General features: G+C 42.6%; 2 protein-coding genes across 3 annotated transcripts in view; one reads left to right on the top strand and one right to left on the bottom strand.

The window, feature by feature from the left end:
• Positions 1-11,918: 11,918 nt before the first annotated feature.
• Positions 11,919-15,080, bottom strand: atox1 (antioxidant 1 copper chaperone). The gene is made up of 4 exons (XM_063190592.1): positions 14,927-15,080; positions 14,650-14,722; positions 14,213-14,372; positions 11,919-12,779 (listed from the first exon to the last, which is right to left on the bottom strand). The coding sequence occupies exons 1-3, from the start codon at positions 14,930-14,932 to the stop codon at positions 14,248-14,250; spliced, it is 204 nt and encodes a 67-aa protein (XP_063046662.1). The 5' UTR covers positions 14,933-15,080; the 3' UTR covers positions 11,919-12,779; positions 14,213-14,247.
• A 541-nt stretch (positions 15,081-15,621) lies between these two features.
• The window catches only part of slc36a1 (solute carrier family 36 member 1), a 36,908-nt gene continuing 31,993 nt past the window's right edge, over positions 15,622-20,536 (top strand). Inside the window, exons 1-5 of one of the 2 annotated variants that reach the window (XM_063190585.1) lie at positions 15,622-15,775; positions 18,152-18,190; positions 19,029-19,146; positions 19,450-19,573; positions 20,280-20,370. In XM_063190585.1, the coding sequence (XP_063046655.1) occupies positions 19,119-19,146; positions 19,450-19,573; positions 20,280-20,370 (243 nt within the window). In that variant the 5' untranslated portion in view covers positions 15,622-15,775; positions 18,152-18,190; positions 19,029-19,118. Of the gene's footprint in view, positions 15,776-17,211; positions 18,191-19,028; positions 19,147-19,449; positions 19,574-20,279; positions 20,371-20,536 lie in introns of those variants that run through there. The other variant, XM_063190587.1, reaches the window with a different exon arrangement.

Here is a 20,536-nt window from a genome sequence, read left to right as displayed (position 1 = left end):
AACACAATATCATGCGTTAATAATTGAGGAATAAATAAGGCCTACATGTTTCCATTGGCAAACCTTTGTTTGAACATAGCCATTGAGGTTCAAATTCATGTCTGTGGGCAAAATCCTGACCTTCAGCCCTGTGTTGACGCATGTTTAAGGCGATGGCATGCATTGTCTTTTAAACCCTCTAGATATTTTATGAACTGTACTTTTTTGTCCCTGGAAATACCAGCACACGTGTTTAGGCACTGTCACTGTCTCTTCTCCTGTCAGGGTTCACTTTCACACCTTCAGTGTGTGTGTGTGTGTGTGTGTGTGTGTGTGTGTGTGTGTGTGTGTGTGTGTGTGTGTGTGTGTGTGTGTGTGTGTGTGTGTGTGTGTGTGTGTGTGTGTGTGTGTGTGTGTGTGTGTGTGTGTGTGTGTGTGTGTGTGTGTGTGTGTGTGTGTGAAAATCAATGGATTTTTGTAACCGAATGTAAAATGGACAATTTACAATAAATCTCTTTGAAGACTAAAATTCCATCGGCCTTTGAAATGTCACTGTTCACGTTTTCCTCTCTGACTGTTTCCTCTCTGTCTGTTCCTCCCTCCCTCCCTCTCTCCCCGTCTGTCTGTCTGTCTGTCTGTCTGTCTGTCTGTCTGTCTGTCTGTCTGTCTGTGTATGGGTCTGGTCGTCTGTACCACCCCTACCCTACCTCTGTCCCACAGCCAAATATCTGTCTCTGAGTCCACTGGCCCTCAGACAATATCAGACAATATCAGATAATACCATGTCAACTAGAATGGCACTCAGAAAATGCAGGCCTCAGCCAAGCTGGCTCAATTCCAATCAGCAAAGGACTAGTATCAAATGCTCTCAAGTTTTAAGCACGAAAAAAAAAAAGCCAAAAGTATGCCCCATGTAGCAATAGTGAATTTTAAAAAATATATTCAAAAAATATATAAATAATTAAAAATCCTAGAGCCAGAAATTAATCCATATAAGTTCCAAAAACGAATAATTTCTGTTATGGAATGTCATCAAAATGTGTCCAGTACTAGGAACTAAAAAAAGGTAACTTTACATTGGCCAAGTACAAGGTGCTGAGCAGTCAGGTCAAGGGTGCCTGGCCTATGCATCGTTCGATGTGGTTCTGCCTCTGTTGTTGATTGTTCATGCCTGTACTGCGTGTACCGAGAGAGCTGTAAAGAGGAAAACATCTGGAGGAGACAAGTGGAGGGAAGGAGAAAAAAAATAGCTGCTATGCAACGTGGCATTTTCCACCCGGGCCCTGCAGTCAGATCCTTAAAGCACAAGCAAACGGCTGCTGTGATGGAGGAGGAGGAGGAGGAGGAGGTGTAATTACAACAGCTTTTCACGGCCTGCAGACGTGGCTCTGTCATGAGAGAGAGAGAGAGAGAGAGAGAGAGAGAGAGAGAGAGAGAGAGAGAGAGAGAGAGAGAGAGAGAGAATAAACAGAGGGCTCAAGGGTGAAAAAGATAGAAAAGTACAGAGAGTGATGGGAGAAGTGGGGGTGGGTAGTTGAGGGAGGGAGGACACGCAACAACTTTGTACAGGAACACATCCAGGCTGCTGCTTGGAGCTCTTGCTTTTCATGAATGTCTGGGAACGCTGGCTGAAGACCTGTGGGTTTCTCAAAACCACATGAGATGAACGTACTGTAATTTCTGTGACTGACAAACCATTTCACACTCCCACTCTCCCACTGTCTGTCTCCTCTGTATGTCATACAACATTATCGATGTGACGCATGAGTGCGCACCAACTCAATGGTCTTATGAAGCCGATCGTGGGGTTTTCTTTGTTTGATTGGGTTTTTTTAGGTTGTTTTTTTTGGTTGGGTTTTAATGTCCAATTTGCTCAGTCGGCATATTACTGAGGGTTGATTTCCCGATTATGAATCACAGAGCTCATATTAAAACTTCACCACCATTTCCCCCATAAAGCTGCTCCGGCTCGGAGCATGACAGCATCCTCAGAGGGAGAAAGGTGCCTTTCAGGCCGCTTCCTGTTTGGGCCCTGTTTACTCTTCTCTAAGTGAACCTCACAACAGCAAACAACATAGACACACACACACACACACACACACACACACACACACACACACACACACACACACACACACACACACACACACACACACACACACACACACACACACACACACACACACACACACACACACACACACACACACACACACACACACACACACACACACACACACACATACAGATGAAGAGGTGACACACACACGCGCGCACGCACACACACACACGCACACAAGCACGCACACGCACGCGCGCACACACACGCACACGCACACACGCGTGACGAGTTGACAGGCAGGCATGCACGCACGCATGCATGCCTGCACACACGGGCCATCCTACGATAACTGGCACCCCGGGCCCCCTGTAAAAATAATCCCTCAAAATCGGTAGAAAACGCTTATAACTGAAGATAAAAGCCTCTATGTCATGCTATTGTTGCAATAGTGTTAAGTAGCATGGAAATGGCATGTTAGTACTTAGCACTAATTGGTGATTTTCATGATGTCATTGGGGTGGGGTATCGTGATGGTGCCGCCCCCTCTCAGGTGCCGCACCGGGCAATTGCTTGGTTGGCCCAGCCCTAGGACCGCTCCTGCAAGCACACACAGGCACAGGCACAGGCACAGGCGCACACACACACACACACACACACACACACACACACACACACACACACACACACACACACACACACACACACACACACACACACACACACACACACACACACACACACACACACACACACACACACACACACACACACACACACACACACACACACACACACACACACACACACACACACACACACACACACAAAGCATATTGATGACCACTGTATCATTCTGAAAAGATTGTGTGAAGGGGTCACAAGATCATCAAATTCATGGTAACATAATCGAAATATCACCAGCGCGATCACAGTAATATGGCAGTGTGAGTACTGTGTCAGCAAAGGAGAGTGTAATCTGGAAAACGGAGTCTAAAGCCAAGTATTAGAGCCGTTGGCTATGACCTTTAAAGTTATGACAAGATAGCTTTCAAAATGTTTATCAGTGTAGCTGTAAACAGTGTCTCCAGGACTCCCGCTGTCCTTGTGGAGAGGACCCACATGTTTTGCTTGAGCAGCTTTACCATGTCTTCCCTTTCATACTCACAAAATATCATCAGAAAAATGTGCCGATACTTCTCATTCAGAGAAGTATATCTTATTCTAAGCCTTAACCTCTTAAAGACACTTTGTACTTTGCAATGAATTTCCAAACATTAATTCATCAATAAAAGCAGCATGCACACAACAACGCTAGTATGCACAGACTTACAGTATAAATCCTTGCATAGAAAGCTCACCTGAGGGAAAAAGACTCAACTGATTGTGTATACCTGTACTGTTGAACAAAGCACAACATCTGACATTATAATGGATGTTCCAAATATCTAGATGGCTTCTTTTTTAAAACAGGTACATCTGATTTTCAAAGTGAATCATAGTTCATGCTTTACACAATGTGGTTAGCACCGGCGGCATCAAATTTGTTTGGGGACGCGGTCAATTTTGTTTGGGAACAGCCAAACGGAGCACACTAATTACTGGTTGTGTAGCACTTACTGCAGTGGTGGCGATTGCGTCACCACATTGCGGTGCATTGGTCTGCTCTCCGAATCTTCCCTGACAAGCACATGCGAACTGGGGATGCAGCTGGAACAGAATCAAGAGAGGAGGGAAGTGAGGGCTTTCACATTTCTTTCTCACGAACTGAGGTGTCTCGGGAGCTGACCTTTCCTGGAGATCTCCACCATATAGACTTGGGCTGACGTGTATTTCATTCACTTACTCCGGTTGTACTGTCTTCCAGTGTTGTGTACTCAGATATTTCCAGAAGCACAGAAGCCCTAAGCTTTGCTGGAAAAAAAGACAATCTGGGCAGTTCCCCATGGGGACGCAGACATGAGTCCGGCCTGGGTTATTATATTACATTGCATTACATTACATTACACTTAGCTGACAGCATTTATCCTAAGCAACTTACAGTTTTTAAAGTAGGGGGTATAGGTTACAGTCCTGGAGCAGTGCAGAGCTAGGGTGAATAGAGTGAATAGAGACCGGAATGGTAGAATTCGACCCAGCAACCCTCTGATCTAAAGCCCATCTCCTTTACCCCTGGCTATGGCTGCCCCTTATACCAACCCTGTCTGTCTCTCCCTGTTTCAAGTCTCCATCTTCGTTATCCTTTCAAAATAAAGGCCCCACCCTATACAAGAAAAACTACAATCCACAGCAGTCATAAAATGTTTTTCAGAGTTTTTAGCCTTTATTCTGACAAGGACATGGAGATGGAGACAGGAAACTAGCGAGAGAGAGAGATGGGGTGCGGTGGGAATATGACCCAGGCCACATTTGAAGCAGGGTTCCCATGAGCAGTGATGCCCATGTGCATGGTGTGATGTATTAGCAAGCTGTACCACACTACCGCCCACCCCACCATAAGATTTGGAGAATCATGTTAGATGTTATATAATGTCATTGCGGCCATCCTCGTAGTGGATTGATTTAGGAGTGGTCGTGATCTCTGCAGAGTTCTGAGGTTCATCTACAGCAGCTACAGCAAATTAATTTGATTGAATTAATGGTGGGGGCACTTGCAAAGGACAGTATACCGAAAGGGCATGTCCTTGTAATGTTGCAATAGCAATCTGGGGTGTCTTAAAAACTGATGACTGACCAGTGTAATCTTACTTAATCTTGTTTGTACCATTATACAGTTAGTGTTTGACAGGAATTACTTGAATGATTGATGCTTTTTAATCACATACTGTATAGGCCTATTGAAATGTTTCATGGGACACGGTGTCTTTAAATCTAAACGCAGCCTTTTTTAATCACATGAAAATAATATCCCGTGCAACAACAAACAATGTTGCAGTGTTATTACTAAGCTAAGCCCATCCCACAAATAAACCAGAGCTCTCAAAACTAAACACTCTTGAAGGTTAGTAGATCCGGCTTGGTGCAGTACAGACAGGCCTTAAGGTCTTCCTCATAGCATATGACTTTTTGTCATCTCGTTTTTTTTCTCAACCAGCACACAAGACAGCTCTTGCCTTTGACTACTTGGCATGCCAGGACTCGGTTGGGGCCCGTGGTACGCTTTGTGCACTCCAAAAGGGGATGTATCGACTGAATCCATGCCTTTCAGCTGTGCATGCCTCTGCTAATGCATTTTTGCTTATCTCGAAGAAACGTGTGCATAGGCATTGGGTGAAGAAAGAAGAAAAAAAGAACATTCACAAATTCAGGTCAAGAGTGCATTTATAGCCCAAGCCCAGCTCTCAGATACAGCTAAGATGTGCTGATTACTAAATAACTGGGCCAAACAGGGCGTGTGGCAGCCCAAGTTCTCTTACTTGCTTTATCCCAGACTGATATGCTTATGGTGCAGGGAAGCGAACCATTCTCTCTTAAAATTATTTTACAGTATTACAGGATAACCTCTTGAAATGTGTCATCTCATTTTCGAGAGGGTCCTCAAAAAACGACCACCTTTTCTTCTCTTCATGTAAAATGTTTTGCTGCCCCCACAGCTTTTTTTTTTTTTAGCCTCAGACTGATACGCTTGTGTTGCAGGGAAGCATGCATCTATGGGACCAGGAGACGTGCCGCAACAGGTGAGCTTCAGAAGTCCCTCAGATTATACCCCTTATGGCAGCAGTCAAAACAAAACAGTCTGCAGCCAGTGGCCCCACAGATAGAATACAAACCCTTTTTATCTGCCCCAGCCCTATAGTGACATCGCTTGATTCCCACGGCGATATTCATACATACTGGTTGGCTTTTATGTTCTAGAGTGCAGGGAAGCCCCATACTTCAAAGGGAAATGAAGGTAAATAAAAAATAGGCTGCTTCCACCGTCACCCCTTGAAAGCCACATGCACGCACACGCGCATGCATACCGGTACACACACAAGCACACGCACCCACACGCACACACTAGAAAAAGTGTGAAATATGGATGTGGTTTATAGTACAAAGTTGATGTAGTTCCGGAAGCCAAACAAAACAAAACCTCCCTATACAGTATAAGGTCACAGTTGTATTTTTCGGTTCCTCTTAAAAATATTCAGTTATAAGCAGTGGTGTAGTCTACTTTTTTATGGTGGGTATACTGTATATTTGAGCACTTTTTGAAGTGGGTATACTGTATATATTTGTGCTATTCAAAATAATGGATCAATCAATTTTAAGTGGGTATACTGAAATCCCTGAAATTTAGAAGTGGGTATACTCCGTATACCCGCGTTCTACGTAGACTACACCACTGGTTATAAGTGTGCACACACCTGGTCTCTTTTCCCATTAACAGCATTGTTGTTTTTCCAGGATTTATATCGAATTCGAATAATATCGAATTATATTTTACTTTCTTAACTTCTTTTGCAGTTATGTTATAAAGTGTTACATTTTTGGTGTGTGCCTACCACTGGAATAATAGCTAACCGGATGCAGTGTCAAGAAAGACTGCTGCATTTTGTGTATGACCCAAACTTGTGCTATGATTGGTTGAATGTGTTAATACACTGCTTTAAAAAGGTGTCATGTTTGAAAGCAGACTTTATTTCTCTTGCATGTTGAATACTATTTTGGAAAAATTGGCACAGGTTGCAATGGCACAGGTTGCAATTGGTTACAACCTTTGGTTTGGTTTAATGTATGGATATCGAAAGACACAGAGTATCCAAATGATTGTATGTAAAGGCATAAAACACTTATAACATGTCCTTGGTGGTCCCTTTGCACACATCTTATTTTACTCATTCATTTTACTGGTTAGTCTTTTAACCGTTTTGAAAATGTGTTTTAGGTCTGTTGGTGCCACAGTAATCAAACAAAAAAAATGTTATTGTGCTGCAGGATGTTTTATTCATATCAGCATCCTTGATCACCGAGTTAATTACAGAATTTCTTTTTTCCCCCTCATTAAACAATACGTGGCAGCACCAGCCATCGCTGTGAAATGGACTGAAGCATTAAACACTGGACTGCAAGCCTTTCCCACTGCAGACAGTTTTCAATAGGAGACAAATGCATCTCCATCCCCATGCAGCAGTCACACGGTGGTACGAGACAGTGAGTTCACTCTACATGTGTTTGTCCTGCAAACATCTGCCACGAGTTGTCTGCCAAAACACAAAGGCCAAGAGCCTACATCAAATATTACTGTACCAGTTTTCATTTCGCGTTTTTGTGCCATGGCCACACAGTGGCAGTGATATGTCACGTTTCACTGCAATGACACCCTGATCAAACAAGTAGATGTGTGCAGTAACGCACACCCACAAGATCAAAGACCAAGAGTGAGGTGAAAAACTGCACTTGCATTACAAATGACTTGGGTCAGCCTATGCCAAGAGGGATCTTAGATCAATACGCCAGGAAAGAGCATAACTGGATGTGGTCTTCATATTGATTTGTTATTGAAAAAGGACATTAACGGGGAACATTTTGCCACAAGGTTTACAAGTGGAACTGGATATGGCCTTGCGTGTTTAGTATAGTGTAGATGTGAGAACACCAGAGAACAATTGCTGCTTTCAGAAGAGGGGAGTTCTCGGCCCATATTTTTTTTGTGAGGGGGCGAGGGACGCCGTTTGGGCATTTTTTTGTGTGTGTGATGAAGAACCCGGTCACTGTACTGACCACAATGGTTTCGGTGGAGTTTGTGCTGTATACAATGTGCCTCTGTGCCCCGCAATGGTTGGTCCAGCCACAGGGAACCAACACGGGCCTCTTTGCCATCTGCTCCACCTACGGAGGCTTCTCCAGCTGCACGGCATATCCAGCATGGAGCGGTGAGTCTGCTGGAGTTATCAAAAAAAGACAGAAAGAAAACAAAAATGAAAGAAAAGAAAAGAAACACACACACACACACACACACACACACACACACACACACACACACACACACACACACACACACACACACACACACACACACACACACCATGGGGTAGTAACATGGACGTCACATAATACTACTTTCAGTTACTTTGATGCTTTTGATAAAAAAAAAAGTAGTGTCAAAGTCTTTTACTGAGGGGCATGGTTACAAGTTGGACCATCCACCCCAGCAAAAAGTAGGCCTATTTTCATTATTTTTTGCAATGAAATGGTGGAGCTTTAAATCTGTAAAAAGTCTAAACTTTGTTTGGCTACTTTCCCAACCTCCACCTTCTCCAACACTGTAATTTACTTTATGCGCAATAGACCTGAATCAGACTCCACCTAGGCTCCTATCATCTTGAGGATCTGCACTTAGTGTGATGTTGGGACATAATTGAAGTCAATTACTGGGAGGGTGGCGGGCACATTCTGTTTCTGTTGGCCACACAACAAAGAAAAGGGTGTGCTTTCATTCTGACATGGAAGATCTCCACCTGTTTCACTGTAGGGATCTTCAGCTTGGGCTGGATGTTTCTGTCGAGTGCCTGTGTGCTCGCTCTGGCTGCCCTCGTCGCCATCCGTCCTGCAGTTATGAGGCAAAAGAGGGCCATTGCAGCTCTGGTCCTCAACATCCTATCAGGTGTGTGGGTTTTTCATAAGAAGTACTCTTAACAATATACCGTACATTCACTGATACAGGCTGGGACCTTCTCAACTCAGCGCATCAAGGCCCAGGTGGCAAAACTAATCAATAGCGTGAAGAAAAATATGTCAGTGTATTCAGGTTACAATCTCAACCCCACATGTGGAAATCTAGAAGTATATGTAATTCACGTGCTCTGCTGGCTACAAATGAGCGGCAGTCTCATCATTCATCAATATATATATTTTTGTTAATTTCGACCATGGCCCGGGGGCCGTATACGGCCTGTGAGTCCCTTGATATAATTTTAATCTTAGAAAAATTACATTAACAATACAATTACATTATATTCTCAGGGGACGTAGTGAAGCTCTGTCTGTTTTAAAGGTGGCCACCTTCTATATAGGCCTAAAGTACAGAGGGAAATATTTGTTTGCGTTCATAGTACGACCCTTGAAGCAGCACCTCAAATGAAATTATGAAACCCCTGAATTAGACATTTAAAATGTTGGTTCCATAATAACCCTGGCCTGTATTCAAGACGGGCCTTTATTAACCCTATCTGAATTATAGACCAAGTCAGTAATGGGATATACAGTAGGCCTACATTAAAGAATCTACTGGCCAGGCCCTGGCTCTAATCTTTCTTTACATTCTATGTCTCTTTTACAGTCGCTCTCTGCATGAGTTGCATCATTGCCTTCATGGTATCCATCCAGTTACAGAACGCTGAGCTGTTCAAGTACCTGGGCTGGTCCTTCTACATCTGCAGTGGCACCCTCCTGTACGCCTCTGTGGTGACTGTAACCCTGGGTCTGGTGGAGGCCTCCAGCCTGATAGAGCCCATGGTGGACAACACCCACCAGTCTGCCATAGACACCTAGATATCTTTCCTTTACAATGAATTGTGTGATATGAGTTACTTACTCTATGTTGTTAAAATATATTTTGCCATTATCATATACTTGCATCATACGGTCATATCATATTATCATATTTCCTCCAATGTTGATGCCTTGTGAATAGGCGTATGGCAACATTTGGAACCCACCAGCAAATGGCAGCAGAGAGAGTTTTTTGTTTCCCAGTTTAATATCACCCTCTGCTGGTCAACACTACAAGTGCGCACATCACATATAATCATTTTTGGTACATTTTACAGTCCCCTTAGGAATTTGTGGGCAATTTTTTAAGTTACAGTCTAAAATGCCCAAAGTTGCATGAGGTTTTCCAGAAAATCGTGGTTAAAGTTACCATGTTTTCTACAATTTTTAGTAGCAGTAACTCTACATGCCGTTGTTACGCCATCCTTTAGAAATAGTTTGCATGCAATGTAGGTCTGCTGACATTTGCATTTGTGTAAATAACTCTCCAATGAATACTGTTTGTGTCTGTATAAGAAAATTTAATGATTCGATTGATCAGTAGTGTATGAGAATGTGTGAGTGTTTACTTTAACAAAGTCTGTGCACATCTTGTCTGTAATTAGGTTGTTCCCGTTTTTGGATCACGTGACAGTCATATAGTACTGACATTGACACATCGTTCGGTTAAGTTTACAATTTCTTATTACCATGATGCAACAGTTTTCAGCCTACCCATCTCTAACTACTATAAACAGATCCTTTGAAATAAGGAAGCATACATGTATATATTTATTTCCATATCTCCATCAACAGAGTTAAACTTTAGATTATGAATACTTTGCCCACATTTTTCAGCTTTGGGTTGCTGTCAGCCAGCTCGTCTTTATTTTCTAGTTAGGCGTCCCTCAAATTCCTCTTCATACCCCACTGATTCTCAATGTGGATTTAGGTCTGGTGAGTTAGATTGCCTATATCACCGTTGCACCAAAATGTGCAAAATGTAAAGTAGATATTTGGGCTTCCATAACTTTCATGCAATTCACTGCCATTTGCGTCAATACCATGCCACATCATGGTAACAATTAGGATTCCTAACCAAGTATTGAATATTGGCATGCAGTTTAGACAGTAGTGATTGATTTGATGTGATCCCAATTTCATTCTTTTTTTCTGAAGAAAATCGTGATATATTTTTTAATATTGTTAGGTGGAAGCCTAAAATATGAAAAAAAAAAGTTGGAATAGTTTAAAATGTGACCTGTGAATCTATAATCTATGACAGTTTAACATTTTATGATGGAATTATGGAAATAAATAAGCTTCTGGAGAGGATCCATAGCTGCATTAAGTGTCTTCACAAGTCAAATGAAGTCTCCAAAAAGGCAGAGAGCCTCTTGGCCAGTCTGACCTGATCATAAAATTGTTTTGCAGTGCTGGACCCTTGCATGGGTGGAGGACCTATGGCCCGTGGGCCGCTTACGGCCCATGAGGCCATCTTATCCCCTTAAATAATTTTAATGTTATGTAGATTCACATGAAATATGACGTGTTTTGTAAAGCAATCTTAGAAAATCACATTTGCAATACAATTAAGTTATTTTTTCAGGGACCTAGGGAAGGTGGTGTCTGTTGTAAAGGGGCCACCTTCGATATAGTATAGGAGGAATTCCTGGGTTTGTGTTCATAGTACGGCCCTTGGAGGTCTTTATAAATTTGAAGAGGCGTCTTGATTGAAAAAAGTTCCCCATCCCTGCTATAGCAGAAGTAAGTCTACTATACTGCCCTACAATATCAGAACGCAGTATCTTGAAAATGGTCGAAAATGGGTTAAGACCGGAAATTGTCTTTAAAATACCTTCTTTTTCTTGTGTTAAAATTTTTTGGTCCAACTTGGTCCCGTTTCGGAAAAAAATGCTAAAAACCGATTATACTACGCTTTTTGGTTTTAGGAGGTTACGTCTTACTAGCCAAGAACGCAGTATAACGCGCATTATACTGCACTTCTCCATTGACACCGTGGTTTTGGTGTAGACAGTAATACCACAACAGAACGCAGTATAATGATTTTTCAGCTAAAAAGCAATGAGAATGTTGTTTTTTTGCTTTTTTTCTTGTGTGCATAAATTTCCACCATAAAAAAGTATTATATGGAAGTGTCATCATCACTTGACCTCCAACACAGTTGCGTGGCCAGAAAGGAAACTTTAAAGCCTTTTTTCTCAGTTTGCCATTTTGAATTATACTGCGTTCTGAAATTGTAGGGCAGTATAGCTCTTTAGCAGAAATTACATACAGTACCGTCTTAGATGGAAATGTTGATGTAGGGAAACTTTCGTTCTGGGTGATGGAGATTAGAGTGAGAACGACTGGAGCGAAATTTCTAAAAACAAAACAAACAAAAAATACCACAAAATACTCCAGCTGCAATATTATGCCGTTTTCATTTTTTTATTGCATATTGCATCATGTGAAGCCTATATTCCATGTCTATGTTGAATGTATAGTGTGCTAACGACTACAGTCATGTTCCTTGTAGATGTCAGTTTACTAACTTGACTAATAAAAGAGATTGTGATTCTGCAGTGGCTCAAAAGCAAACGTCATTTGGCAGTCTCCCTCACATGGAGATCACATGCAATAGTGCTGATGTCAGGGGAAAGCCTACAGCAATCAATGACAGTTGTCTGGTAGTAGAAGGCCAGTCATACCCAGGAGTGCATTCCAAGAACGTGGTAAACCTGCATAAGTTAACCAACAGGCAGTGGTTAAACTGCTAAAGATAGCCAACAGGCATCATTTAGTTAAGAAAATGAAGACTCTGGGCTCTTTTATTTACCAATTTCCAACAACCTCCAGGTTAACGAAAACCAATTTGCCACTGGAACATTGTCTTGGAATTACATCCAAGGTCTGTCTGGCCGTTTTCTTACACGTGCTCTTTGGGCTTTGCAAACGTAACCTTTTTGACCTATTGCATTGAATTGTAGTGGTTCTGTTTCAACTACCATGGTTTCTGAAATCAATGTTTTACAGAAGTATTACAGCCAGAAACAATTACATTTTCAAATGTGTCTTGATAAGACAATTGAAAGGCATCAAGGGAAATGATACGTCAACAAAAGCCTACTATGTAATTATCACATGCCCATTATTCTCTGTCTGATTTCCTGTTTAAGAAGATAAAAACTAGATAAGAGCTTAAGAGTGGTCCCCGCAGTTTTAAAACCTTCCTCTGGTCAGGTTTTCAGCATCATAGTAAGGCTTCCCATCTTCATATCAGCATCTGAAAGCAAGCGAGAATAAGGAAAGACTTGTCACTCAGAACAAGAATAGTCATTTTTAAGTGAAAATCTTTCCTTCCTGTATTCTTGACAGCTTTCCAGAGAGAGTTGGTGGTGTCCATTTTGTACATCCTCTTTTGTGACCTACAGTCCCCTCCAAACGTATTGGAACAGCAAGGCAAATTCCCTTGTTTTTTTGTTGACATTTGGGTTTCAGACCAAAATATGTGTATGAGACAAACGTTCACAGTGTCATTGTCAATGTCATAAGGTCAGCTCCCAAAGTGTCTGATTTCTCGTAAAATGACCCTAAGGGCAACACACTCCACCGGTTCTCAAGCTTTTTTGAATAAACGCCCCCCAGACCTTATCATAAGCCTGCCAATGCCCTCTGACCTCATCTAAGTGTCCGCTAAGTGTAATATAGGGTCTTTCTCAAAACCTAGGCCAGTGTCCTTCCAAGTGTATCAGCCTAATTAGTCACGCCCAGTGACTGGATACTTTTTGGTGAACTCTACAGAATATCCAATCACTGGGTGTGACTAATAAAGGGTATCCAATCACTGGGCGTGACTAATTAGGCTGATACACTTGAAAGGACACTGGCCTAGGCTTTGAGAAAGACCCATAATGTAATCTTGAGCTTGCCAACCCCACCCCCAGCCACACCCACACCCCCCATTACAAAATAAAATGGATTAATGTCCCCAAATGGCAACTAAGCACCGCACCACCCTCTTTCACCTGTACCCTTCTCTGCACTAACTTAGACCCTAACAATCACCCACTACACCCCACCTTCCTCGTCCCCGGGATAGCTGCTTTGTACTACTTTGGACTTTTTTTTACTGCACTGAGTGACTCTTGACACAGGGCAATCACCCGGGACTTTAACTGCACTGAGTATCTCCTTTGAGTGTGTGTGTGTGTGTGTGTGTGTGTGTGTGTGTGTGTGTGTGTGTGTGTGTGTGTGTGTGTGTGTGTGTGTGTGTATTTGAACTGATGTAAGGCTGATTGCTGTACCCAAGTGTGTGCTACATGTTTATTGCAATGTGCAATAATGTTCATTAGGTCATTGTGCATGTTTTGTATTTGTGTATTTATGTAAAACCTTAATTCCCTCTGGGATTAATAAAAATGGTCTACTCTGCTACTACTCTTGTAGGGCAGAATACGAGAGTAGACCTCTTCATAGAGAGTAGACCCAGGCCAAAAAAGGAGAGAAGTCATTCATTGCTATTTAAAGTCTAAACAATCACCCTTTCAGAATATTTTGAAACGTTTGAATTAGATTCTATATTTTGGTTGAATTGGTGTGGAATGACAAAATCCTAGCAGCTGCAGAAACACATCTCAGCAGATAACCTATTTATTATTGTTATGGCTTGTCATGTGTTGATGTGCGCTGAGGTGTAGCTTAATGAAGTCAGTTCACCTGTTCTCATCCCAGACAGAAGGAACAGATGAGGTTCACTTGGGGCCTATGTAGTTCACAGCTTTCCCAGTCTTCTTCAGCGTTTCCAGAAGGACATCTGTGTCTTTGTCTGACTCGATGAACACTTTCTTGTTGGGGAGATCTATGTCAAACTTCACATCTGGAGTGTGGGATACAAAACAACAGTTTATGATCTCAAATTATGGTGCTGCTGCTAACACATCAGTAAACTTTTAAGCCTGGCGCGCGCTCCAACCTAGGCCTTCCAGGTTATATTGCCTAGGTGTCATCTGCTTATGTAAAGTGATTAATTCAAGCATCTTAGTCTGCTTACTGCCACTGACCAGTGTGCTTACAGGAACCGTAATACAAAGCAATGCAATGATCAAACTCTCAAATGGGGAGTCAGAAACTGGTAGAGAAGGAATGCACCTTACCCAGTTTGGTGAGAACGCGGGTTACTGCTCCAGAACAACCCTCACACGTCATATCGACAAAGAACTCGTGTTTCTGATGACAAAATTGCACGACGAATAAATTATTTAATCACTCCAATCAACTGCACAGAGTTCAGGAAATTAAGATTAGCTAAAGCTACCTTACTGGTTAGCCACAAGAGCTGACACAGTAGCGTGCGTGGCCTATTGGCATTGTAGACTCAACGTGAGAAATGTTGTTGTTAAAATCCTACGCCTATGGTGTAAATATACTCACCGTCATGGCCACGGATATTTCTTAATTCTAGCGCCAATAAAATGATTGCCAAAACGTCGCCTCTAGTTTGTGTGTTGCTGGTACGGGTGTGTGCTGCTGCAACCGGCTGCCTGAGTTTAGGGATAACTACAAAGTTCGTAACCCAGTGAGAACGTTTGACGCATGCGTACGCTTATAACATGTCTTTTTGAAGATAATATCGGGCAATAGATATATGTTGTGAACGTTTTCCTCTATTATATTCGTATTGGTGCTAGTATCGACGCAGAAGCTGAATTTAATTAATTTTCATATTTGATCGTAGATACTACTTTCGCGCGTGCCCCTTGGTAGCCTCATTGTTACAATGCATCGCTTTACTACACATTCCATCGTTTTGCTACATTCTCTTGAGTTTACAAAGTTGCATTGCTGCAAAACACAGAATACCATTCTAGCACTTGGTCAATGAGTTGGTGAGCTACTCCATATCAAGACAGTATGGAGAAGGTTAGATGGAATTTAAAAGCAAATTCCGGTGCATATAAGACATAGGACCTATATTTGAAGGGGTCTTTTAAATGTCTTTGGTATTTTATCATCATGGCTCTTCAATAGCCCACTGAGGTCATGTAAACACCTCTACATATCAGCTGACCAACTCGATGTCCGTGTCATATGACCACATTGTTCACTTTCAGGAAACGCGAGAAGGCTGCAGTAGGTTGTCACCTCTGGGAGAGGTTCGATCAGCCGCACTGAGTGTGTGGGTGTTTTTTAAAAATACTCATTGTTGTGATATGCGAAGGACTACATGATGAGTTGTGTACAAGTTTTGACCCCTATAACATCATCCTCGGTCTGTCGTTGGTAAGACACATTCAATCATTCATTTACACTCAGGAATTACATAATAAGGCGACTTGTTTACTCAGCGTTTCAGAGAAACCAGAGCGTTGTCAGTCGGTGTTTGGACTTTGAAGACATTTAAAACAGCATATTAGGAATATGGGTAATTTAATATGCTGTGTTGTGTTTAAGAAGCTGGTTCACGTGCACTGTGGCTAACGATGTCTTGTCACTGCACAGCTTTTATCGCTTGCGCCTTAACGTTCATTTGCCTAGAAGAGGACTTCTATCTCGTCACACTGATTTAATTGCATTCTGCTATCAGCACAACTAGGTAAATGTTTGCGGACATATGATCGTTGTGTTTTACTTAAGATAGTGCACCGCCCGTATGTAGTCGTGTTTTGTTTTTGTAGGCTGTAGCTTCAGCCTGATCTTACCACTAAACCATCTTTAGTAGCCTGCCTGCAGCCTGCTGATTGTAACATGTAGGCTACAGAGGGAAAAGATTAATTCAAGGATTCGAGGCTGATCGGTTGCAGTGTCAGGCAATGTCAACAATAATGGCCGTTATTGTTCAAGTGGATGAAAGCAGGTGGAAGGTAGCTTACAGAAGATGACAATGCAGATACTGAAGGACCTCAGCCTCCAGAGGAAGTAGAGACTGCTGTGGCTTTCTTGCAGAGTGCATCTGAGTTTGTAGACCAGCTTACTGTCGAGGTGCACCCCTCAGCACTTGTAAGTGCAGATTGTCTCCTCATTCTTTCCCTCAATAGAGACAGGCACCAAAGGTGGGGCGGATCTCCTGAAGTCAACCACCTTTTCCTTGATTTTAGTGGTGTTCAGGTGCAGCTCGGTGAGGTAATCTGTGATTCAAGTTACCAGGCAACACTCCCATCCACAAAAGTTTGTCTCTCTGCAGCAATGTTTGGATGGTGTTGAAAGCACTGGAGACATTTAAAAACTGTCAAGAGAGAGTGTACCCTGTGAAGAAGATATAGGATAGCATCCTCCACTCCCACGTTCACTTGGTAGGCAAACTGAGGATCCAGTGCATGGTGTACCTGGGGCTTGAGAAGGTTAAGCAGCAGCACACGTTCGAAATCTTCATTTAGGTGTGAGGTAAGGGTACCTGGTCGGTAATAATTCAGTGCTTTAGGGTATGCCTTCTTCGGAACTGGTATCAGGCATGACGTTTTCCACAGTATAGGGACCTTGCTTGCCTGACGACTCCTCTTGAATAGGTAGTATAGCAGCTCAGCTAGTTCCTCTGCCCATCTTTAGTAGTCGAGCACAGACACCATTAGGGTCAGCTGCCTTGGATAGAAACTTTTTCTGTGCCCTTCGGCAGTGATTGCGGTGGTGGGTTGGGGTGCGGGGTTGGGGGTGGTGGGTACCGGTAAATTGTTTCCACTAGCAGAGGAGTTGAGGAGGTTGGGTGGAGGATAACGGGAGAGATGGTTGGTAAGCAATATGTGTCCATCAGTGGAGGTGCGGTGCCCAAGAGGCGCATGATGGGAGTGGAGAGATAGGGGATGGGGCGGTGTGGTGTCCATGTCCATGAACCAGGGTGAGGTGATACTGGGAGTGAGGGGTAGTGAGCGAGGGCAGAGGGAGCTGGCTGAATAGTGGATGTCAGAGGCGGTTCAGGGGGTGCAGAGGTGACAAAAGTATTGGCTGGCCCCGTCCAAGAGTTGCCAAAGCAGTCGGCCACCCCAAAGTCGGCCACCCCAAAGTGGTATTTGGAATTTGGAAGAAGTGAAGTTTAGAAGTTCAATCAGCTCTACATGGTGTTTATAGGCTATACATGTAGCATGATGCTTTGTGTTCTGTGTAGACTACAGCATTGTGGTGAAATGTTGTGTCAGTAATGCACTTGTGGTGTGTTAAAGAGCAGTGCCTTTATGTCTCTCATCGTCTCATGCACTGATGTGCATGGTTAGCCCCAGACTGGTGAAGCGAGAAAAAAACAATCAAAGTTGGATTAACTGATATCTTCAGCATTTGACATCCTAACGATGTTAAACTTTGGACTGAACACACCCATACCATTAGGATGATGCCCCTCAAATTTGAGATCAATCAGCTGAGTGGTTTGAGAGTGAGTCATGGAACTGACAAAAAGGAGACACAGGCAGCTGTTCCTTTCATTATCAGATAGAAGGGTGTGCTTGAACCAAGCTCTATAACCAAGCTCTATAGTGTCTATTAACAGCCATTGATTTTCTGTGTTTTTACACCGATATAGTGTATAACCACATCTTACATGTTGGATTCATTGGGTCTATATCCATGCGTTACGATGATATAAAGGACTTGCAATAGTCTGCTGCCATTTTATGAAGCTGATGTGAATTTGAGAAGATTTCTATGTTAGACAAACACTTCTTATTGCAGAGAGGACCAGACCACTTCGAGAACCCAAAGAGGCAAAGGGTAAGTCACAGGAAGATTTTGGAAACTAGTTGTTCAAGATTTAAACATTTTAAATATTTGTTCTGTCATTGGACTAAAATATTCCTGTGCAGCAGGTTTGTTTTGTTGAGTTCCCTGTCGTGACAGTAAGATGTTATAACAGTTAATGTATTAGGCACTCCCCTGGGAACCTGTTAAGAGCAGAGGTGTCAAAAGTAATAGTAAATCTAAAAAAGGAAAAACAGTTTCCTTCTAACACGGCTAACTTATCTGAGTAACCAGTAGACATGTGTACTTGTCCTGTGATCAGCTACATCTGTGCTGGTTGGTTGGTGGGTTCTTTTTAGGTTTTTAGTGGGGTTTTTTTCAGTAACAACACAATCTATCCACTTCATTAGGTACATGGATTAGCTGGTGCAACAGGTATTTAATAGCAGGTGCTAGTGTTGTACTTACACCACAAATTAATGTTTACTTTTACTATTGAGGTTATGGTGGAAAGCTCGCACATCCACAGGAACGTCTGACCTGGGAGCAGGACCACAAGTGACTAGATAATTCTGAGAAAAAGTCCGCTGCACGACCAGGATTTCTTTTGCTCCCAATATTTATTTTTTCGTGACGTTTCGGGTTTTACCCCTTCTTCAGACGTGAGACGTCTGAAGGAATACTTTTACTATTGACACCTTTGCTTAAGAGCATTGAATATAGCAATTGGTGGAGAGAGAAAACTTAAATTAACATTAAAAAGTATCTTAAGCCATATTAACATGTCTCATCTCCACTGTAGCGACATGATTCCTTTTCTCTGTCATAACACCCAAACTGGAATTGCTTTTTGTCTCTTCTCCACTTCCAGATACTTTCTTCAATGAGGGGCCCCTCACGTGTGCTCTGCTTCACAAAGCCGGTTCACTGACCAACAGACGCAGACAACGTCACACAAGCCATGGCCTCTGACATCACTTATCACGATGGTAACACAATTTAATCTTCTAGGAGAGAGCCTCTGCTCCACGCTCGCTCACTCGCTCTTTCTCTCCTCAGTGTCAGTCTGTACTCGGCCTTATCTGCATGACTTTTGGCCAACAGCGTTTTTTTGTTTCCACAGGGATACTAAGCGGCATCAATCCGCCTGTGGATCTAATAGTGTTTAACTAGGGAGGGGCGCTGGGCTCAAGTGCAGTAGAGAAGTGTAGTGTAGTGTAAGTGCTGTGCAGCTGTTTTTCTTTCTGTGTGCCAAATGATGGCATCTGAGCGTTTGCCTCTGCGCTCCTCAGGTCCGGCCTTCTCCAGGATACAGGACAACAGCCCCGCGGATGAGGAGCAGCCTGCCAGGCAGCCGCCAGGCCCCACCAGGTCCCAGAGCGAATATGAGCGCATCGGAGGGAGAGCCGGATCCTCGTAAGTAGTGCCGGGCGACATGGAAAAAAAACATGCATCATGATCTGGATTACTTTATATCATGATAACGATATGTCATGATATACTACAATTACATATGTTTTCAGTTATTCTTTTTATTGTCGTGTCGCAAAACCACATTTTACCTAAATTAACCATTTTATTATTAATCTTACAGTTTTATGAACTAGTGTACATGGTGACAATACAAAATGTTATTACATTGTATATTAGCTGTAATAATGGATAAGATTAGTTTATTACGATATAAATTATCAGAGGAGCGGGCACGATAGACACTTTTCTATCACAATAATGCCATTTGCTCCCTCTCTGCAGCTCAAAACTAATATGGGCTGGAACTGTATTTGGCTTTTACTGTAAACAGTGACATGAGCTCAGCTTTGTAAAAAAAATGATAATAATAACAGGTGCATGTCACCATTGCCATGAGATCCCAGTAGCTAAATAATCAGGATGGGTGTGCAATTCTACTATGAGTGGCTTTACATGTGTCATTTGTTGTGTCGTGTCGTTTCCTGAAACAATGATGTAATTAAATTGTCTGATTCACCCATAGTTTTGTGCTTGATGTGTAAATACCAGAGATACTAATACCAGTTTCGTTAATGTGACATCATTTTGTGTGTGTGTGCGTGTGCTGTATGTGTTCAATCTTCTTTTCTCTCTTTTGTCTTCTCTTCAGGTTTATACAGACGTTGATCCATTTACTGAAGGGCAACATTGGGACCGGGCTGCTGGGCCTCCCCCTGGCAGTGAAGAACGCTGGCCTTGTGGTGGGTTCACTCAGATGGGCAAAGCCAGCTAAATCATATTAGCCCGTTTCAGGCTGAGCGCACAGATTCACATTATCTACCTGACTTCCTGTCGCAGGCGAGATTTTAGAATAACAGCTACTGCATTACATAATATGGGACATTAACATGGTTGTTGAAAATAATT

Source organism: Engraulis encrasicolus, chromosome 23, assembly GCF_034702125.1.
Source record: "Engraulis encrasicolus isolate BLACKSEA-1 chromosome 23, IST_EnEncr_1.0, whole genome shotgun sequence".
NCBI classification, from domain to species: Eukaryota; Metazoa; Chordata; class Actinopteri; order Clupeiformes; family Engraulidae; genus Engraulis; species Engraulis encrasicolus.
Note: the sequence above shows the minus strand (reverse complement) of the source record. Positions and strands in the feature narration are given on the sequence as shown.